The 23319-nt window shown below is 36.7% G+C and overlaps 2 protein-coding genes across 2 annotated transcripts; both read right to left on the reverse strand.

The window, feature by feature from the left end:
* Positions 1–181: 181 nt before the first annotated feature.
* On the reverse strand, positions 182–16720 carry LOC141834884 (uncharacterized). The gene is made up of 26 exons (XM_074722273.1): positions 16360–16720; positions 16126–16185; positions 15943–16035; positions 14610–14838; positions 13258–13364; positions 12918–12980; positions 12497–12597; positions 11904–11998; positions 11691–11711; positions 11270–11365; positions 11062–11182; positions 10775–10945; positions 10502–10677; positions 9056–9327; positions 8027–8128; positions 6556–6732; positions 6045–6233; positions 5672–5913; positions 5443–5589; positions 4043–4259; positions 3694–3825; positions 3482–3625; positions 2083–2163; positions 1828–2001; positions 684–743; positions 182–603 (listed from the first exon to the last, which is right to left on the reverse strand). The coding sequence occupies exons 1-26, from the start codon at positions 16603–16605 to the stop codon at positions 529–531; spliced, it is 3591 nt and encodes a 1196-aa protein (XP_074578374.1). The 5' UTR covers positions 16606–16720; the 3' UTR covers positions 182–528.
* Positions 16721–18206: 1486 nt separating this feature from the next.
* LOC141835150 (protein NRT1/ PTR FAMILY 8.1-like) lies at positions 18207–20298 on the reverse strand. Its single transcript, XM_074722581.1, has 4 exons — positions 20190–20298; positions 19882–20099; positions 19242–19792; positions 18207–19044 (listed from the first exon to the last, which is right to left on the reverse strand). The coding sequence occupies exons 1-4, from the start codon at positions 20296–20298 to the stop codon at positions 18207–18209; spliced, it is 1716 nt and encodes a 571-aa protein (XP_074578682.1).
* Between the last annotated feature and the right edge of the window lie 3021 nt (positions 20299–23319).

The raw sequence follows: 23319 nt of genomic DNA on the forward strand, positions 1-23319 counted from the left end.
GAGAACAAACATAAATAAATAAAAATAAAAATTGCGGTATCACATGGGAACAAAACTACAATGAGGGGAGTCTTCACCATGATTTTTTGGGAGGCCCTTCGAACCATTGGGTGCGAGTAGAATGGGAGTCAAGGGGGGTGATGAACTAATCGAAATAAATATGCAGTCAAAAAAGGAAAAGAGAGGAAAACCTTGCGTTAACTCTACAAAGACTGCATCATAGAATTCAAAGGCAATAAACAAACACAATCGGTAAAATTACATGACCTAATGGCGAAAAACAGCCACACGAAACCAATGAGAATGAAAAATGAAAACGAACGAACAAATGTGTTTGGATACAACATCAAATAGAGCTCATACCAGGAATGGGAATCCAGAAATGGATCTCTGCTGGGGTTTTTTCATCACAAACGTCGTACCAGGTACGGAAGAACGAAATGGAGCCAAAGAAAAGATCTATAGCTTTTCTCAAACGGGCGAAGAGAAATTATGAAGGTTGAACAGATTGTGTTGTATTACGAGACATCAAGATGAACTGATGTAGAGAACTGGAACCAGTCCACCCATTCTCCCATCTCTCCCAGGTCGTTTTTTCTTCACCTGAACATGGATAATAAGATGAGGAATTAGTGGTTCGAGTTATGATAAATCGAAGACAGGTTTCTGGCGAGGAGACTTACATAGTACCAACCATCGACTTCGTAATCGATTTCCACCTCCTCTCCAGCTGTTAAGCTTAACTGAAGGCATGATAATCCAGATTAGCGACTCAAATAGGATATATGGCAGATTACCTTCGGTCAGGAAATTCGTATGCATTTGGCTCATCAAAATTGACAAATATCTCTGAATTTAGTTCATTTGGCTGGGAAATAGAAAAGGAATATTTCTCACAATCATAAAATATTCTTTACATGAGAAATTTAGTGCGATTCACTTATTTTGTAAGAGTTATACTCCCACCTTGAACAATCCATACGACTAGCTAGACTTTGCCTTGCCTGAGGGACCTGATTGATCTACTTGCTCAGCCTGTTGAACCCGCTCAACTTGTTTGATCGACTCACTTAGCTTGATTGGCTCTTCTGGTCATACTAGCCCGATCCCTAGTCGGTTCCACTTGATCCGATTAGCCTATCTAGTCTGCTCGTCATGCCTAAACTCATCTAATCAAACCACCCTACCTAGCCCATCCAATCTAACTGACCCCATTGACCCCTTGAGGAGACCAACCATTCGGTATGTCAGACCCACCTGATCTGATTAGCCCACTCATCTAGTCAAACCAACCTACCTAGCCCATCCAATCTGGCCCCACTTACCCCTTGACGAGACCAACCATTCGGTACAAGCTTGATCCGTCACACATGTTAGGTTGGGCGGGCAACTGACTAGACTAGGTGACCCAATTGAATCTAGCTCATTCAACTTGTGTAGCTTGATCAAGTCGTCCAATCTGCTTGGCTCAATTGACTTACTTTGCTCATCCTATTTTTGGAGGATTGAATAAAATAAGAATATATTATATATATTGAAAAATAAAATAAATAAAAGATAGTGAATGCTGTAATAGAGTAAAAATTAACTATGCTTTACAAATAGACAATTTTATTTTTGCAAACAAATAAAAGAATACTTATTGCATGAGAATTCGTGGGGAATATAACAGCTATTCCTAAATGCATCCTAGAGAAATAAAAGATGCCCATGAAAATGATAGGAAAGTAAAAAGAATCTCATTCATCACTGCCGGCGGTGGCACGAGATTTAAGTAGCAATCAGTTGAAAAAAGAATAGCAATGTAACATAAAAACCACAAAGTACCTCATCATCACCACCCGCGGTGAAGTCGTATAAGGCTTTCCCAAATTGCGGATTTTGTGAACTTGTGCCATCATCCTGTGAGCCAAAACTCCGTGTACCAGCCCCTGCTAAAGGATTTTCGAAGGACTCGTATCTCTGAAGCGTAGATGAGTACGATGGTGGTTCTTCCCTAACCTAAATATGCAAACTGGAACATGAGAGCTGTATAATCCAGATAATGAAAACAACAACATGCTTTCTAGAAAGAAGGCTAACCGGAGATCCAATTCCCTCGAAACCTGCACCACCAGTAGATGTGTTGCTGAACCGCCTCGCATTGGTTCCTGACCTGTTATCCTGATAATAAGTCCAGAGAAAAGAAAACTATGTTTATTACTTTAGTTCCACTTGAATCATGGAAATTAGAGAAAAAAAGCTGCATTGGTCACAAGAAATGATCCATAAACCATGTCAAACGATATGAATAATCTAAGGCAATTATGTAAAGCTCTATATTTTACACATTCAAAGCATCTTTAGTCGAGGTGATTCTGATGCTTCTAGAATACTGACTATAGTGAGAAGGATTGAAATTTCGAGCCGTATCGGGCAACACGAGCAAAAAATTTCATTCTGCCGATGCACCGGCACCGGCACCGGCATAGCGCCGACATAGGAATGTCAACCGAGGGACGCCTCCGGAGGGGTCGCGCAGCCTCAACAGCACCTCTAGAAGCGTCGCGCGGCCTCGACGGCGCCTCCGGAGGCGTCGCACGGCCTTGGTGACGACGCCGCCGAAGGCGCCGCCCAAGCCCGGCGCCGCCGGAGGCACCGCCCGGGGCCGGCAACGCCGCCGAAGGCACCGCCCGAGGCCGGCAATGCCGCCAGAGGCACCGCTCGGGGCCGGCAACGCCACCGGAGGCGCCACTCGGGGCCGACGACACCTCCGCGCGCGGGGCACATGTACCCAGTCGCGCGTTGTGGCCGCAATTTGTATTTTTTAAAACTTAAGGTTTAATTAAATTTTAATAATCAATTCCTAGCTATAGTTCGGGATAATTTAAATAGGCTTTATTAAAACCTATAAAATTATCAAAAATTTTAATTTTTAAATTTTTTATTTTAATTAATATATTTTATATTTTAAAAATACCGAAACTATACCAGCACGGTATGATATGAAACCGAAACTGTATCGTTCCGATCCGGGATCGAAATTTCGGCATGGTTCGATATTTTAAACCTTGGTGAGCATGATCTTATAACATAATTTGATACGAAACACAACGAACAAAGATAAATAATGAAAGAGACATGACAGAATTGCAAATTTAGGTATCTATATTAAAATAAAAAATAAAAACTCAATTAAAGATTTGTTAATCTAAACAATACTTATTTATCATCCATAATCAGGAGCTCCTGAAATCATGATACTTTGAAAACTTGGGACATTATATTGAAGAGAAATGCCAATTAAGTGTGCACCCTAAGCCATTATTATTTTTAGTAAGTTCATCTGCTTGCCCCACCACTCCAAGACATGTACAATGCAGCAAGCTTATATGCTAAAGCAATAAAATCAACACTGAAAGAATTGACAAGAGAAACGAAAAAACAATGCAGGAAGCAGAGAAATAGTAGGTTATTTCTGCAACAAAATAAAGATACATACTGAAGTTTGTGAAATGCCATAGCCTGATGGACGTGAACTGAACAATGATGGATAGTTCATACCGCCAAAATGGGATGATATAGAAGTTTCCACAGAACCAGTTGATTCAGGAGATGATGACCCTGACGATCTTGCATCATCTTCCTGGAATAAAATGCAATAATATAAAGATCACAAACACAATTAATAATTTATATTGATGGTTATAGTACCTCAGCTTCATAAGTTTCAAGAATAGACTTAGCCCATAGGTCGTCATACGTCACTGATGGCCGAGAAGTTAAATTCTCTTCCTCCTCAACATCCGGAGCATCAATTCCAGCACCAGCAAGAAATTCATTTACCTAGCAACAGCATATTACAGCCTCCATCAGCAATTAAGTAAAGATTATAACAAAACGGGAAATATGTAGCTATGTAAGCTGAGCAACAGTGTGATCTGCAGTCACAGTTGAAGGTAGCCATGTCTTCTATATTTGAGCAAATTGTATTTACAATGATTTAAAATTATGAAAACATCATCATTAAAAGGGACCGCCATTGTAGAACTACACATCTTACCTTCTCCATTGCTGGTGCATTATTTTCCCACATACCATCATCTAAACCTGCTGCCCAAGCCATTGCCAATTCAGGATCAATTGCATTAGATGGCTTTACATCGACTTGTTTAGATTCATACACCAAGTCAGATATCCCTGTTGTTACAGCTGGATCATTCAAACCAGAAGATGCACTAATGTTATGTCGGTCACGGTATATGTCAATGAGTTTGTCGCTGCATGTCAAAAACCAAGAAATAATAAGTTGAGAGATGATTATAATCTGTTCATAGCTAATGCAAGTAAACCTGGACACTCATTCACATACTGAAGCTGGAGTGGATATCAAACTTACAAGTAAATGGAAATACAAATTGCAACTGCATGCAGAAAAATAACTACAACCAAGCCTTCAACTGCAATGACGAATAAAAAGGCAACGTCCTTAACTGAGGATTTTAGCTCGTGGCTTCACTAGAAATAAAGTACAGAACTTGAATACTGGTAGATGAGATTTTATATCTCAATTCATCCACAATAAAAACTCAACGAAATCATATGCCCCTTTTTTATGGTTTTGATGGGCAGTGCAAGATGATTGTAAGCAATTTTCTTCTCTCAATCTGGAAGGGAATTGGTCAAAGATGGTGAAATTAGTTCAACTCAACCAAAGTGAACAGATTTGGCAAATCTTTGGCTGTTTTACAACCTTACAAGCAACAAGAAGGGAATTAGCTGGAGACAACTAGACGACTACTACAGTAGGTGAAAAAGGCATGCTAGATCTTCTGTTTGTGTTAGTTACAACCAAAATTGATATCACACTTTTGCCATATAATTCTACGTTATTCTTACTCGAATAGCATTATCAGTGGCATAATCATCGTCATGATGGTCCTCTATGTTTGAACTTGCTCCCACAGCTAGTCAGGAGCTAATGTTGTAGTGGCCCTGAGCCCCTGACGACCACTAGTTTGTTGCTTTCCAGCGCATACAACTAATCAGGTCTAGTGGGGTGTACTTATTCTCATTAACCTCCATTCAATGAAATGTGTTTAGAACTATATGCATCATCATTATAATAATTTTCTGTAGCACCTAGTTTAACAATTATGTGGCCACCAACAGGAAAGAAATGGGTCTTCACAATATCCAAATAATCAATTGCCACATTATTAAACCCAACAAGAACACGATATGGAAGCAATGTATGAAAAGTTCAACCAACTAGACACTTGATATAGATCTCCTCGTCCACAAGAAATTAGCATTCTACATCCACATTTCACATGAGGGCGTAGGACATGACATCTAATTAGTATGATATAATGCATCGGGTATGAACATAAAGAATCCTCTTCCGCACTATGCAAGTACAAGTGTGCTTTACGATGACTAAAAGATGCAAGTCAGAGTTACCTGGTAGGACCAAGAGGAAGATACTTTCCCCTTGGGACAAAGCAGAACAATGAAACTAAATCAAGAAGTCTCTCATGAGTCTCGTAAAGTTTCTTTAGTTCGTCATCTGTCCATTCTTGTTTGTTGTTGTCATGGTTCCGCATATCTCTAGAAATCAAAGGAAACAAGCATAGAACAACATAAATAAACATCTAACTTCTTCACTTGTAATAAGTTTGTCATAAGTTACCTGATTAAATCATCTTGTGCCCTGTACATCTCATCAAGTACTTTTAGCATAGGACTAATTAAAGACCCAATACCAATACCACTAGCACCTTGATCTTCCCCATTACTAAGTTGTGATTGTGAAAACTGAGATTGAACACCACCTAGAGATAAAGCATGCAAGAATTCATATATCTGTAGTCGATAAGGCTCTCCAGATCTGATTGCAATAGTGATTAATGCTTCAGCAGCAATTATCCGAACCTGTGCATCATCAACAGGCAACATTCATATGAAAACAAGACAATGCTAAGTGCTCATAGGTAATGGAGAGAAGAATCTTTTAACAAATCTTATATATGAATAATAGTCAAAAGTCAAAGTTCTAAAGGTACCTCCCAGCTTCCACTAAAGGCACACCTTTGAAGCCGTGTCAAAGCACCAGCAAGTGTAGGATTTCTAGAACTTGCCGCTGCCACCATTTTATCAGCATCTAACATCATAAGTGCAGTGCCAGGAGGTGTTGCTGACTCCCAAGCATATTCAGAAGCAGCATAATTTGCATTTTCACCCAAAAACCACACCTGCATTGATAATGATCAAAACATAAAAACTCAATTTCATAGCAAATGCATATAACAAAACCCAATTTGCCTACTCCAACAAAGAGCACTGATGTGTACAGGTACAAGCATACACGTATGGACATATATAGGGTCAGCCTAGTTAGTTGGTTTTCATAAAATCCATGATCTAAAAAGGGATGATCATCACTCATCATGCTCAATAGAAGTTGTAATTTGAAACCTGCTTATCTAGGTTGCACAGTAACAACAGAATTAAAGCTCACTTAATTTCCAAAGACACACATTAAATTGCATAAATCTGTGATATTTATATCCTTACCGCAGCTTGCACTAATCTCTGCAATGCCAAAGCAGACTTTGGATCTGATGCAGACACTCTATCAACAGATGCAAGCCCTGACATGGTTCCAGGTTGAGGTGGTGGAAGGTCAAGAACAATAGTAACCGCTTCCAATGCAGTATGCTTCCCTTCTGGACCAGCTCCAACAAGACATGTCTAACGAAGGGAAAAAAAGGATCATAACAAGGTCAAAACGCAGCCAAAAGATGAAGTACATATATAATGCTTACAAGCCAGAAACTTATCAACATCATCTAACTGTTTGTCACAACTATGTGAGGTCAGCTAGTTTTAGATGTAAGAAACTAAGGAACATGCTACACAGTGTACATTAGTGTGGTACCGTATGAACTAGATAGTACAAAGTGTGCAAACATTATTGGATGCATTGAGAAGAAGAATTTGGAGTGTGGCAAATCATATTGGATACTCAACAAAAAGAAAATCACTAAATTACCCTGAATGCTCGGATACAAGCATGACAATCAGTTTGACAGTAACCTGAACAGCACATTTGACAGTAGATAACTTTCTGAATTAAGCAATATACTATCGCCTACAATCTAGTTTAATATTAGCCATTTGGATTGAATAAAAAAATCAGATACACCACAGTTAGGAATACCCTCCGCCAGTTTGATACTTGGAATAATGGACTGTTTAACTCTCAATACCTTATGGACTAGATAGTACAAAGTGTGCAAACATTATTGGATGCATTGAGAAGAAGAATTTGGAGTGTGGCAAATCATATTAGATACTCAACAAAAAGAAAATCACTAAACTACCCTGAATGCTGGGATACAAGCATGACAATCAGTTTGACAGTAACCTGAACAGCACATTTGACAGTAGATAACTTTTTGAATCAAGCAATATACTATCGCCTACAATCTAGTTTAATATTAGCCATTTGGATTGAATAAAAAAATCAGATACACCGCAGTTAGGAATACTCTCCGCCAGTTTGATACTTGGAATAATGGACTGTTTAACTCTCAATACCTTGAACAAAGGCAGACACAATTTAACTGCATCTATGGAACTTAACTATTCTCATTGTTATTAAATGTTAAAAATGGAGTATTATTGCAGGTTTAATCCTGAGATAAGTCAGATAGTAGTGCTTACTCAACAAAACAATCTATGGCATGCAAATCAAGGGTCATGACTTCCAAAATGCAAGTATAAGGACGGTGTGTAGTTTAAGTGTAATAACCTTTCTTCAAGTTAACCGTATGTTAAATCTACTTTTGATAACAAGTACTTATCATAACAAACAAAAACAAATGATCACCTGCCATTTTGTAACATCTAAAACACTCGTGCAGACAAATTAAATGGAACCTCATATGCCCTCATAAGCTAAAACCCCAATCAGTTGAAACTAAGAATCATATTAATGTTGAATGCAAAAGACTACTTCCTATGAGCCACAACATGAACATACTTTCCAGAGAAGTTGCAGAACATCAGCATCAATTTTCCCAGGTACTTTGGTTGCAAAAATTCTAGCAATTTCAAGGAGTGTGACTGCCATATCTGGAGTTGCCTGGTAGGTCAAACCAAAATCAAGAAAGATCAAAAACTAGCATCTTATAATATAACACAAGAAGATCAGATATTCAACATCAGATTATGTTGAAACATGCCAAAACATTGTGAGACAACATACGAGGATAATTTTGGAGCTGGCTTATGGATTTTTCCCATCCTTGAGTTTTGTGTAGGGTGGTTAAACTAAGGTCCTTTTAACCTCTTGTCATTTTAAGGAAATTTATGATTGTGGAGCTAGTTTTCTGAAATTCTAATTTCGAAAATCATAACATAACATCACTTTTTGTTGTTACCTCCTACAATCTTTAATGCCATGAAATTATGAACTGACCTGTTAAAAGGTACAATGACATTCAAAGAAATATTATCATGATTGATCTCACAACTATCTCAACTACTAGCTAGGTTGACGGTTGGCACTTCGTGTGTGTGCCATGATGGAAGTATTGGGGAAGGATAGCAATAGGGTAAGTTGGGTTGGGAAATCAATCATCCACCCTTGCCATCATGAGAAGCAGAGACATGGTGATTTAGAGCGGGCACATTTCCTATTCTTATCCATCACGGCACAATAGAATGAAGAAGGATCAAGACGGGTGAGATGAATATGTAATGACACTAAATTACTAAAGACAACAAACAGAGTGACGAATAATCAACTTCTGTGCAAGTGGAGTAAAACAAGCCTAGTCAATATGGGGCATAAAGAACCGGCATTTTATCAAACTAACGAAAATTTTCAGGTATTCCATAGTTAAATTTCATTGTAAGGTTACTATTATATTGTGAAACTTAAAGCTTGCACTGCACAATCTTTTTCTTACTAGGTTGATTTTCTTCTGATATGCAAATGAAATATACAATGTAAGTGATTCCCAAAAACCACAAACAAGCACAAGTAATGGAGAGAAGAAAAAAGTACCTTAAACCGAGCATGTAAAGTGAGCAAGATATCATTTAATAATGCAGAAGGCCAGGCTGGATCAGACAGCTCACATGCAATGATAGATTGCAATTCCTCCAGAGATTCATGTGGGTTTTGCATCCATATTAGAGCTTTAATTACCATGGCACGAACATAAACACATTCACATGCCACAGTTGTACGCACAACTTCCATTAGTGATGCTAATAAACTTGCAATAGTATCTACACTGCCTGCACCATTTGACACGGGTATTGCCTTACGGGTTCCTGGAAGATAAGATTGTTAGCAATTTTTTGACAATGATGAATTGGTGGACAAATGTTTAAATAAAATTTTAATTTGGAGATTTTAGGCTGACAAAAATTACAGATGACAATGATAATAAAGGTTAGAGTTAATAATACGCACGTGTTGTGATAAATAAATTTTGTCCAATGCTAGGTATTATGTCAGTACATAGTATGTAAGAGTTGACATTCAGATGCATAGAGAAGTTTCACTGGATCTAACACCTACTAGACAAAGTTCATAGATGTCTTCCCCTGACTGGACAACCTTAATATCCATAATATCCTGAAAATACATAAACTCTACAATCTCCTTTGTTAAGAAAGTGTTGATGAAGATAAATTTTCAAACATATGATTCTTGTAGTATCATCAACTGTAATGATAATATCACATACAAAAACAAGGAGAATTCACTTTCTAGACTAAGAGGCAACATGTAGACTAAGAGGCAACATGTAACACATAATGAATGAATGCAATTCTGCCAAGCTGAATAAGAACAAAACTAAATACAACAAAATATGGTCTAAGAGACTACTTTGGTCCATACATAAACATTTTCAATTAACATGCAAGGAAAGTACACTTTCTTCATGATCCACATGGAAATCTTGATATCTAGCTAATGCAAAGACTATTAAGGCATTGCTTACATGGTAAGAAAGGGGGAATTCTCCTCTCTTTCCTCATCCTCTGCCTCTTCTCCCTCTTCTCTTCCCCTCTCTCACCACCTAACTGTGTCCTTGTCCATCAACAGTAAACTCATAAACGCACTGATAGAATTGGGATCATCCAATATGTGACCCTTTCCTTTCCCCAATCTCCTCCTAGCCTCTTCAAAAGCGAAAGATGGAAGACATAAGGCCTAACATCAAGTGAAAATACACACAATCCTTCTTATAAGTGTCATTCTTATCTCCTTTAGTTCCTCATCCTCAAGATTTATAGCTATAAGATATGCAGAGCTATGGTTGTCTTCTGGAAATAGTTATTGTCACAGTTTATTATTCTTAATCTTTATAAAACCATAAAAAAAGTAAAGAATCAACATTCTGGAACAGTAATTCAGTTTTGACAAAAATGCATGATTCAAGGAATAAAATAAATATTCTTCATTTATTGGAAGTGTGAACAATTATATATAAACTACCTTCAGAGTGTGAGCCACTATTAAGCTCTGAATCAACAGGATCAAGCCTCATTCCTTCATCAACATCATATACACCCAATGCAAATGCAGCAGCCCTGCTTTTTCCCATTTCCTGAACCACTCTTGCAGCAGCATGAAGCACTGGTCGAGAGAAACTCCGGAAAGAACTTTCTAATCTGAGTATCTTAACAAGAGAATGTTAGAATTCCATACCTGCATCGTTCAAAATAACAGGAAATAATATAGATATGAAAAAAGAAAAAACATGTCGACCTCCTCATGGAAAGTTTTATAAGAGGCTGAGGACGCTTTGCTTTAGAAGGTTTCTCAATATTTGCTTTTGCTGTAGGATTGTCTGTCTCTTTTAGTTTAACTGAAGGTGCATCAGGCAACTTAAGAACTTCTCTGGTCAATCGAATCCATCCCGCTGCACGCTCTTCAGTTCTATAACATAGCAAGTATAAAGGGGACTTATGATTATACAAGAGATCGATAACTCAACAATGATAGATATTTTCAAGGAATTTCTCTATCCATTTTATTACAAGTTTAACTGTCACCTCTCTGTATTGTCAAATTTTCCCAAAACGCAGAGTATCGCCTCAAAACAAACTCTGTCACTGGGATCCAGAAGCAGTTGATAAAGAAGTGAGCTGAATTGAGACGTTATATCAGGCCTCTCTGGATACAGATTATTAAACAAGGCATTTAACTGGAGTATACAAATAAGAAAGAAAAATTGCATATAATGTCGATGAATATGCATACCATGAAGTGCACGGGCTCTAGATATTGTATGACACAACCTAGCAAGGGAAACCCGAGCAAGAACGTCATGCAAATGAAGTATGTCATGCAAGGCACCTATTCATCCAACAACAGATTCTTATTAGATAAAATGAAAAACTAAATAGACAATCCCAATAACATCTTTCATTCCTACAATTGCGCAATGCATCACAAGAAGGTGTTGGATAAATGAATTCAAGTTAGAAAGAATTCTAGATTTTCTAGAAGCCAGATTTCACATTCCACTCTCAAATATCTAAAAGGAAAAAAGAATAACAAAACATGGTCAGCTAGTGCAATACTAGTGTTTACTGATACAGCATAACTAATGGAATTGAAAATGAAGTGATGGCATAATTTAGAAATACATAGCAACGATAAGAAAGAGATAGAAGTGCACCTCCATGCTCAATGTGTTTTTCTGCACAGAAAAGAGAAAATAAGTTAGTAGATAAATATTGTACTTACCAGTCTACATATTGGTACTATAAACAAGAAAAAGTCAATTAAAGTTAATAGACATATCACACAAGTCAACCTTTTCACAAGAAAAAAAGCCATATTTTATGCAATCACCAATGTAAATGTAAGGTCATAGAAAACTTAAACTGACCAAGAGCCATAGCGACAGAGTAAGGATCTTTTGTAGCTATATCAGAAATAAGCCCCAAGGCATGCCTTACAGCAACTGGATCAGCAAATTGAATCCTATCAAAAGCATTAGAGTAGAAAATGTTAAGAAATAGTGAACAACCAGTGTAGTGATAAATCAGTATACAATGTAAATTATTTAATGCAAACTGACTGTCATTCATATCATTGTATCTGAGAAGCCAAGAAGGAGAAGAGAAACTCACAAGTTTCTGCTAATTTAGTATTAATAAAACAAAATGGGAAAAAGAAGACAATTTGGCAACCAACAGGTATGCACAACTAAACAAACATTATGGTGGAGGTTTAATATGTGAATGCCTAGAAGAAAGATGATTAAGCAAACCATACTTCTATAATAGGGAAAGAACTAATTATAATTGGGATTACTCTGTATGAAAAAGTCAACAAGGCATAATATTTTTGAAAAGAATTGTTCTCAAATTGTAGGCATTGCAATTTTTATTCTCCAAAGCCTTTTAAAAAAAGTTGGGCAGTAATAAAATCATTAAATTAAAAAGATGATACATATTCATATGAGTTTGGACAACAGACCCTTGTATGGCACGATGGAGAAATGCTGGATTCCCAGGATCAAGAGGAAGTCTTCTTAGAGCACTAAGAGAAGCATATTGCAGATTGCTCCTAATATTAGACTGCAGATATAAGAAACCATATTAACCACACAGTACACACTAATCTCATGATTGTGCCAAACTGAATGATGGTTTCGTTCTGACCTTAAAAAAATCTGGGTTTCAAGGTTGCACTGGACTAACTTAATGATAGATAATAGAGGAATATACAAAGTAAAAAAGGGGTTTCTGGTTTCAAAGGTAAAATTGACAGTTTCTAGTTTCAAAGGTAAAATTGTATTCTGATCAACAAGATCATGGGTGATAGGCAAGCACTTGAGATTCAAGTGTTTAATGTGAAAAGATTAAAGCACAGTACACATTTGTAAACGGGAAAGTACCTCCTTGTCACCACCTTGCTTGCCAAATATGCCTCTTCGGCGCTTTTGCTTTGCATCTCCAACCTGAAATTTAGGGACATGTAAAATCCAATTTAATGTTCCAATAAATGTTCAATGAGACAATTCAACATGAGAATGTTCAAGGATCAAGAAACAAAAGAATGAGAAGCCCTATGACTAGCATAGAAAAAAAAAACAACAAGGGTGGGGTCGGTGCATAAAAAAGATTAAAGCTTGTATAAATGCTTGTGAGGCAGGTGCATAAATTTTTCTCAGCAATTGAGGTAGCATTATCATTTCATAGGTAGTCAATTAGGGAAATGGGATAAACATTACAAACCTTTTCTAGAATGCCAAAAACAATCTCGTATAACTTCTCCAAGATCTCAGAATTGCTTGCTGAAGCAGAAGTCAGGGCCTTCAGAGCTGCAAGCCTCCGAGAATGGACTGCAAAGAACCATTTAGTCAATCAAAAGTGTTTTGAATACACTATACTGGCTATGATGTTAAATTTAATCTGTCGAAACTTAAATTTAATACACTAAAATAAACACTATAAATTTCACGTGAAGTTTTCCAAACAATTAATTTGACAAGTAAAAATATAGTATCGAGCAAATTTGTCTTGCCTCTGGGGGAGATAATGTGTTGTTAAAGAGGCTCTTCACCAAATTATCTAGAGCACCTATGTTAGTAAGCTAGCATTAGTTTCAATTTCCATTTTCTGGAGTTAATGGGACATCCTAATTTAGTCCGAGATACTGAGCTAGGAGCTAAGGAAGAGGTTTATAAGCTTAGATGAGTGATCAATTGTTAAAGGGATAAATCTTAAGTCAAAGAGATTGTGACACCCTAGTTTAGTTCCATGTGGGCTAATAAAGGAATTTAAAAATTTTTGTATGGGTGAACTACTGTTAACTTGAACTCAAGCATTTTGAGCCAAACAGTTCATGGGTTAGTTCTCATATTTAAGTAGACCATGATAATTGTTAAAGCACCTTCATGGTATTTGTCACAGTGAAGCCAAAATGTAAAATAACAGCTATTTTAAAAATTATATAAGATATTCAGACACCCACCTTTGGCTCTTGAATTATTGCAGAAGAAAAAGCAAAACTCTTGAAAAATTAATCAGCTTCACATGATGATTCATTTGTGAAAATTCAATTCTCTTTACATAAAAATTAAGGATAACACATTTTTTTATATAAATCCAAAAATATGTTGTATTTCTTCATATGTTTTCATAGTTTTTCAGATCAATAAAAAAAAAACTGTATAGTCTTCCATAAACTATAAAGGTGAAAATAAGACTGTTTTTTCTATATTTTCATACTTTGCATACACGCAAAATGTTTCCATATCAAATAATTTTTGGAGCCAGTAGAATATGTTAGAACAAGTAACATATTTGCTGAATCAGAAAGGAGAAAGAGAGAATTCACTGTGTTAAGGTAAACAGTACTGCTATTAGTTTAAATATGTTACATGGTTACATAAAATAACCACTAAAATTAAAAGATAATCATTTTGTAAAGCAAAATTTTATCAATGAGAGGTTGTTTGAGTGAAGTATACGATGACAAATAATCATCAAAAAATGAACCTAGGGAAATACAAGAAATGATTGTCTTAAATAATGACATGGAAAAACGGCATAATCTAACAGAAACAAACTAAGACAATAGTTACATTCAACATCAGCACTTGTAGCCTCAGCGGTAAGTTGATGGACTATTCGAGGTATCACATCTGCTCTTGTGACCCCTCCAACAGCATCAATATCAGCAAGTGCATCCCAATTGGGGGTCGGAATCCCTCCACCTGGACTTAAACCTTGTGCACCACTGTCGGACAAAATTCTGGCCAAATAATAGTACACATAGCGTAGCACATTCCTATCTTCACACTGTTGATGAAGCTGAAAAAAGGTAAAACAACATTAGTTAATTTGATATTGTCATTAGACTATCCCATTGCACCTATATATTAGAACCCCATGTACTGTTAAATGAATAATTCTGATGTGCAGATAGGAAACCATAAGAACAGACGAAACATGAGAGCTTTGCTATAAGTAGATAGGTGTTCATATTGTTGCTTTTCCACCAAATTTTGATACCCTTTTCTCCTTTTTTTGCAGTTAGCTTGTTCATTTTGCATGTAGAACCGCTGTGTTTCCTGTGAGAAAACCATTGCAGAAGGAAAAGGAGTGGAGAGAAAATCCTTTAAATGAGAAAATTACTCCATTTCTCTTCTTCCCTATTTTCAGCCTTCATACTTCTCTATCCGTCTTAGTTTATGAACCTAATAAGAAACATGGCTTAAGTGTCCTTTTCATGCACTTTATTTAACTGTTATTGTTAACAATAAGGTCCATAAGATAGATACAAAAAATTGGGATACTTGATTGCAAAGAATCTAACAGAATTTTTAGCGGGTATTTTGTAACCGGCTACTAAAAGAAAACCAATGTGGGTTCTCTAAAAACTCAGCGTTATGTCATTTTTGTGAAAATCCTGGATCCTTATGCAACTGTTCTGATTCTATGAGATTAAATAGAAGCCAAATACTTAAAATTTAGCTTGTAATTTAACAACTGCTTCAGTTTTGAAATGTTGAATAAAATCAATAATGATACAGCTGTTAAGGACTCTCCAACTTAGTCCCAACAACATTAAGCTATTGGTGTATATAATCCATGTCGCAAACTGCAACCGGTAAAAATGTCCAGCTAGTTACTACATTATTGCAGAAACTTTTCTTCCTAAAGTTTGCATTAATTAAAATACCACTATAAGAAGTATTTGTATCTTACAATCACTGGAAGAATATCTAAAATGCAAGGTAATTTTCCATGATAACAACATTATTTTCAGAGATCTTGGTATTAATATGTTGCATCATTAACTTGAGCATATTAGCAGGTTACAAAGAACCAAACAGAAGAAATGTGTAGATCACCTTCAAAGTTAGCAGGAAGTTATTGCTTCTACAAACAAAATTCGCAGGCAAAGTGAAATACCATAAGAAGTGATGGAGCAACGGAAGGATCCACCGAGTTGTAGACTGCAAGTTTTGGGAACACATGAAGCACGAGCTGCTTCTGGGAGCTTTTCTGCAACAAAAGAAAGGAGGCACGATTAGTCATTGCTCCACTTCTCAAGTAGTTTAAGGAGGATCATAATGCAATAAAATTAACAGACACCTGATCCGATGTGGCAGCGAGTTCATGAATACTCCTCACCAACTGTGCATATGAGACTGACTGCTCAAATTCGAGTACGTCACAGAATTAGGCAATTTCAGACATTATACGAATAGATCGAGAAAGATAAACGCCGTAACTCGATTGACCAGGCAGGGTCGCAGGGACGAGATTCGACAGCCAAAATAGGCAAACGTAAGGAAAGTGGGTAGATTCAAGGCGAAAGGGTCGGACCTTCTTCTTCTGCCGCTGCGGTATGGCTTTGACGGGGTTGAGAGCCTTGGCGGCGGCGATGGTATCGGTCTGGATCTGGGCCAGAGCGCCTCTCCTGGACTTCCGATCCGTGGTGGCCGGCTTGCCAAGAGTTGACGGGGCGGCCGCAGGGGCGGGGTTGGGGGCCGGGGGAGCCGCCGTCGCCGGATCGGAGGTGATGAGATCCATGAGCGTGGTCCCGGATGACTCGTGGCCGGGGGCGGCCATTGCGTCGGAGGAAGGGTTAGGGGTTCGATCCGGCGAACGGAGATGCGAAAGATCGCCTAAACCTTAGCTTCGTCGCATCTGCTCGTCGCGGACGAGGAGAACGCGAGCAACCCGACGGCAGACGGGCGGCGATCTGCTTGCTCCCTTCTAAATAAAAGGCCCAAATCCAGCAACGCTGTATTTATTATTATTATTTTTTCAAAATCTCATTTTAAATTTGTCAAATTTCTAATTTCACCCTTATAATTTTCGCCCAAACTTGTCAGCGTGCTTATTTTAACCCTTGCATTTATATTATTTTTAAATAAAATATATTTTTCAAAATGATCAAAATATCTTATCATTTTATCTCCAATATTAAGATTCTTAACTTCAACTAGTCGGGTGTCTGGGTTGGCCGCTACGTGCACTTCCCGATTTATCCTAGTGACCGATGGGAAACTTCCGTGAGACCGAATCGGTCACCCTCAGGGATAGTAAAATGAGGCTAACTAAAATTTATCATTTTTTTTTCAACTTCAACTAGTCATTCAAACCTCTTTCTAAAATAAAATGTACTTATTTTTAATCAAAAGGATACTCCACCCACTGTTCTATCCTTACATTTATCTAAATATCTTTCATTACTATTCCAGAGTAGCAGCTATAAAACCTAACTGCTACAACATAAATAAAAATTCATGTTATAACAGCTACGAAATACAATATGAATTCAACCTTGAATTCGTTCAGAAATTAAATTTTAAAATTTAGGCAAAAGATAACAATCATGAACAGTAAAAAATAGTACTGAAAGACATTTGAATAATTATATACAATTGAATAGTATTAAAAGATGCCTTTTTAATTAAAAAAATATAGAGCATCCTTTCGATGATTTAAAAAAAATGCATCTTAATTTTTACCTATATACTTTGTTGATTGGATAAGAGGTTCTAAAGGAACATTATCTTCAACAAAAGATAGAATCCACTATCTCAGTGGCCCCACATGATCAGTCCCACAATCATTTGTAAGGTAGTAAATCGAGAAGTTACAATTGACTATCTTAATTTTGTCCAATATACTTTGTTGATTGCATAAGAGGTTCTAATGGTACCTCTTCAGATATCATCTTCAATCTTCATAATATAGCAAAGAGTTTAAGCAAATGATAACATTCTTCACAAGTAAACACCGAGCCAAGCAAAGTTAGTAACAAAGCGAGTAGAGAAAGAAGGAAAGATCAAAGGAAGGAGGATAGTTCGACAAATGAAGCCATCGAGTAAAGAGTCATCTCATTCGACTTGTACAAGCATTTGAGAAATATACCCTTTGCTATAAGCCAAGAAGATGCAAGTGAACTCTTGAGCATACAAGATATCGAATAGATCGCCACCCAAAATGCCACGCGAAAATAAAAGATCAAGATACTTTCATTTTAACCAAAAACAATTCGAATGCTACTTGCAATGATCTAACTTCTGCTAGTAACTTAACAAATTTACACAAGCGCAAGAAAACCGAAAGTAGTAGTCTCTAGAATAAGAAAACATAGAAGAAATGAACACACACTTCGATCTCGTTTACTCCTAATATTCCTACACATTATTATGATTGAATCAAACTAGCTCAATCTCGACATCTGTTGTCTTCTTGTAGGTGTACCACTTTGCGATAAGGAGGTATACCGCAAAATTCACCAAGGAGAGGATTGCCAACAACCAGAAGAAGTAATCAAGTTGGCCTCTGTTGAGGTTCTCCGGAATCCATCCAAGTTTCCCATCCTTTGTAGTGATCTTTGTGACTAGTATGACGAGCACAGTACTCAAGTAATTGCCGAGTGCCACGGTGGTGAGCGCGAGTGCGGAGCACAAGCTCCTCATGGCATCGGGTGCCTGATCATAGAAGAACTCCAGTTGTCCAACAGATTTGAAAACCTCAGCTGCACCCACAATGAAGTACTGGGGGACCTGCCAGAATATCGATAACGGAATGTAGCCATCAGAATCATACATGTCATGACTCGCAACCACACGGAGTCTCACAACTTCCAGAATTCCTGCAGCAAGCATGGAGAAGACAGATATGAGGAGCCCTATGCCCATCCGAGTTAAGTGAGTGAAGCCCCGTTGGTTGCCAGTGAACTTGCGAGCAACTGGCACGATGATGCGGTCGTAGACAGGAACCCAGATGATCACACTGATACAATCAAATATGGAGAGTGATGCTGCAGGGAGCTTGAAGTTGGGGCCGATGTGGGGGTCTAGAGTGTTGCCTTGGAGTACAAACATGGTTCCCATCTGGCTATAGACCGCCGAGAACACAATGCCACTTGCCCATATCGGAAGAAGCCTCAGTATACTCTTCAACTCCTCGACTTGGGTGACAGTGCATAATCTCCAAGAGTCGAAATGGTTCTTGTCGTCTTGAGTGAGGACTGCAGCCTTATCAAGGAACCTGAATGAAACTCAAAGTAACATTATTGATGAATAAAGCTCGCAACCAATTCATGAGTTAGACTTGTTTATAAATCTGTTTGAGGATTGATCATTATCATGTTTGTTTAGTTATTTACTAAAACTCAGCTCAACTTGTTACAGCATTAATAAAAGCTACTCAACAAGAAATTCAACAAAGAGTTTGTGCGAACTTACTTGAATCCATCGGTATATTCGAGCTTACGGCTACCTTGTATCACAGATTCCTTTTCAGAGACTTCATATAGAAGAGACTTGTCAGCAGGTACCTTTGCTCCAGATTTTCTCAAAGATGCAACCGCAACCTGAAGAATACGAGTGATTGGGCTTCCTCCAGGTTTCTGATGCCTGTACAATCGAGTGCCTGAAAAGAAGGTTACAACTGCGATCGCCATTGCCACCGTCGGCACACCAAAGCCCCAACCCCATCCTACATTGTTTTGTATGTAGACTAGCACAGAAGAAGCAATTAAAGCCCCGACGTTGATGGAGAAGTAAAACCAATTGAAGAAGGAGGTCTTGTTTTTCCTTTCTGATTCATCCGATTCATCAAATTGGTCAGCCCCAAAAGAAGACACACAAGGCTTGATTCCTCCAGTGCCCAAAGCAACGAGGTAAAGCGATAGAAAGACCATTCCTTTTTGAAAATTTGTCGGATGACAGACACCGTCATGGCAAGTAGGTTCAAGACCTTTCACAGATGCTGTCATTGTTAAAAGTGTCATGCCCTGTAAACATAAACAACATTAGTTGTTGCAAATTTGAAATGATCGAAAAAATAATAAGAATATGAAACAGGTGCCAAAGTGGATCTTACGGAGATGTAAACTATCATGAAAGTAAAGATTGTCCAATATCTTCCCAAGTAGGCATCGGCAAGGAAAGCCCCAAGCAGTGGCGTAGCATAGCATGTGCCAGACCAGTTAGTGATATTATTTGCAGCTTCAGCATTCCCTTGGTTGAGACGATCTTTCATAAAGTTAACTAAATTTGTGCCCATCCCATAATATGCTAACCTTTCGCAGCATTCATTAACTGTGAAGAGAATTGTAATTTAAATGGATGCATAAAACCAGAAAAAAAAATCTTCGATATGTAGCTAACTATTAGGTCCCTCGAGCATACCAAGAATATAAGGGCAAGCTTTCCAGTTGCCGGTATTCTTTTTTAAAGCCGGCTTGCCATGGATATCTGTCGTCCCATCTTTTGTGTACCTATCATCAGCTCCATCCATATCTCACAAACAATCTCAAGACACAAGCTGAAGTGTTAAAATGATAGTCAATAGATGGCACAAACAATTCTCACTTAATTTTGATCATCGAAGAAATGCCTAAATAAAGAAGATTGGGAATAGAACATAAGCTCATCTAAACACAGAAATTTATTAGGAAAATGTGTTCAAGGTTTCTATCAATGCTCATCAAACAAATCAGGTCATCACAGGCCTGCAAAGAGCCTGCAAAAGGTTTCTTTCAAAGTGCCCTTGCTCCCCTCAACTGATTCACTTGGACTCATTTCACTGTTCACCCTAAACCCTAAACATTTTCATTCATTAATCAAGGACTGCAAGAAGATGAAAGATCAGGGCATGCAGGTTGAATTGTTAGCTGTTCATGCTAAAGATTGTATAAACAACATAAGTTCTTGATAAAAAAAAAAGGGAACTTTCACTGCAAATCTATCAAAGAAGTGCCCTCACTCCCATCAATTGATTCACCTGGACTCATTTCATTGTTCACTCTAAACCCTAAATCCTAAACCCTAAACATTTTCATTCATTAATCAAGAACTGCTAGAAGATGAAAGAGCAGGACATGCAGGTTGAATTGTTAGCTGTTCATGCTAAAGATTGAATAACCAAAAAAATAGGGAACTTTCACTGCAAATCTATCGAAGAAGTGCCCTCGCTCCCCTCAATTGATTCACTTGGACTCATTTCATTGTTCACCCTAAACCCTAAACCCTAAACATTTTCATTCATTAATCAAGGACTGCTAGAAGATGAAAGAGCAGGGCATGCAGGTTGAATTGTTAGCTGTTCATGCTAAAGATTGAATAAACAACACATGAAATTCTTGATCAAAAAATAGGGAACTTTCACTGTAAATCTATCCCCAAATGTAGAAGCCTTCCTCTTAGGTATACACTACCAGATATCTCAAAAGCAATGCGGAATCAAAACTCCAAATCGAATAACAAAAAGATCAGAAACAGATAAAGGAAGCCTCGATTGGCGGCTGGCTTACCAGGCGAAGATTTAGAAGCCTCCCACTGCGCTCTGAACCGGGCAGGATGATATAGGAGGAGGCGATCAAGATTCAAGAGCGCATTAGGTTGTCAAGATACCAACTTTATCCTCTGGGAATAAATTCACGAACCATGAGTAGCAAAATGCACCCGCAGCAACAGCTCAGATTCTATAACGAGGTCGTTTCGAGCGCTTCCAGCACCCAAACTGGAGATTTTGGCAGTAAATAAAGAGCCAAAAGGGGAAGATCCTTTCGCGAACATGTAGCGGAAGCGATTCCAGCGCCAGCTTGAATGTTTCTTCGAATCCGGACGGATTCCTGGAATGCAGGGATTTAAAGTGGCGATAGAGTCTCCGATTGAATCGGGCTTCACAACGGAGATGATTTCTACAAAATAAGAATTTCTTTTGTTTCCAGTTTTGTTTCTTCAGAAAATAAATTTGAAAGATTCAGCAATAAGCAATAAATTTCAAGATTAAAAAAGAACACTTTATTTTTAAAATAAAAATATTAAAAGGACCCTCAATTATATTTTTTATTTTAAAATTATTTTTATTTAATCACAATCACTTGAATATTATTACATCAGTTATTATAATATATAACAATTAATTTAGTTCATATTATAACAACTATAATTAATAATTATAACGATGCTAAAATAATAATACTTTTGAAATAAAAAAATATAATTTTTAATTATGTTTTTTCGAATGGAAAATTTGTTTTTTTTATAATGAAAATAAAAGGTCATTTTTATTTTTCCAAATAATTATTGTTAAAATAGAAATCTGAATTGGAAAATTTTCAGTAGCATGTTGAAAATTTGCTAAATTTTTATTTTACTCTCAAAGGGTTCAAAAATGTCTTCCTGGACTTTTAAAAAGTCTTTCTAGACTTTTAGATAGGGATGAATAAAAATTTGATTAAATTAAATAAATCGATTGAACCAATCAAATTAAAAAATTTAATTTGATTATTTTAAAATTTTAATTAATTTTTTTTAAAAAATTTGATTAAATCAGTTAATTTGATTCGATTTTGATTTTAAAATTCGATTAAATCGAATAAATCAAATTAATCAAATTAAAAAAATAATTTATAAATTTTAAGTAAATAAATTTATAAATTCTTAATTAATTAGTAAAATTTTTATAATATTAAAAAAATTTTGATTAATTCAGTCGAAAACTAAATTAACCAAAAAAATATCGATTCAATTTGTTAGATTTTTATTAGAAAATTTGATCGATTTGGTTGATTAAAAAAAAATTTATTCGATTTTCAATTAATTTAATTATATTTAATTTTAACTGAATACTTAGTCCTATTTTTAGGAATCGTTGTAATTTCATAAATTTATTGACTTTAAAATTTAGCATAAAATTAATTTTTAAAAGGAAAAAAATAGCACATTTGGAAGATTTTGAAATTTCAATCTAAATATTACTAGAAAGTGAATAAAATTGACGTAAACTAAAATTTTCTATTTAAAATTACGCGACTCGAAGAACCTATGTTTATAAGATCATGTCAAACGTCGGAGAACACATGTTCATAAGATCGTGTCAAATGTAGAGTCCTTAATCTAGTAGTCATGGCTAACTTGATAAAGCACTTACCTAACTCATGGAGCTTCTCATGTAGATTAGATTTCGAGAATAATAAAATATACTATAAAAGAATAATTCAATGCATAAACCTCCCATCAATGGAAATGCCAAGAAAAGATAGAACTACATGATATATTTATACGTAATCTTACTTTGCATTATAAAAGATTATTTCTACGACTTAAATCCGTAGCGCAGACTCTCCTTCAATGTGTTCATTGTTTACCTTTCAATGGTAGCATTCCTTGTTAACCTTTTCGAAATGACTATACAATTTCGACCCTTTTAGAATCTATGGATGAGTAAATACCTGCATGAAGATCAAACTTGTCGAAAAGCAAATTGATATATCGCTATCTTTTGAGTCTGTATCGAATAGATTCACCATAT

The sequence above is a fragment of the Curcuma longa genome, chromosome 9 (genome assembly GCF_044706935.1).
Source record: "Curcuma longa cultivar G26 ecotype Majalengka, Jawa Barat chromosome 9, ITB_CL_G26_1.1, whole genome shotgun sequence".
In the NCBI taxonomy this organism is placed as follows: domain Eukaryota; kingdom Viridiplantae; phylum Streptophyta; class Magnoliopsida; order Zingiberales; family Zingiberaceae; genus Curcuma; species Curcuma longa.

Excerpts from the sequence above, each read along its gene's own strand:
- LOC141834884 (XM_074722273.1), bottom strand. The coding sequence starts at position 16,605 with ATGGCCGCCCCCGGCCACGAGTCATCCGGGACCACGCTCATGGATCTC. Across the intron at positions 13,365-14,609 it reads TACAAGTGCTGATGTTGAAT|TCCATTCTCGGAGGCTTGCA; the intron begins GTAACTATTGTC and ends GGTTCTTTGCAG. Across the intron at positions 12,598-12,917 it reads AGCAAGGTGGTGACAAGGAG|TCTAATATTAGGAGCAATCT; the intron begins GTACTTTCCCGT and ends TTATATCTGCAG.
- LOC141835150 (XM_074722581.1), bottom strand. The coding sequence starts at position 20,298 with ATGGATGGAGCTGATGATAGGTACACAAAAGATGGGACGACAGATATC. Across the intron at positions 20,100-20,189 it reads AGCTTGCCCTTATATTCTTG|TTAATGAATGCTGCGAAAGG; the intron begins GTATGCTCGAGG and ends TTCTCTTCACAG. Across the intron at positions 19,793-19,881 it reads TCATGATAGTTTACATCTCC|GGCATGACACTTTTAACAAT; the intron begins GTAAGATCCACT and ends TTATGTTTACAG.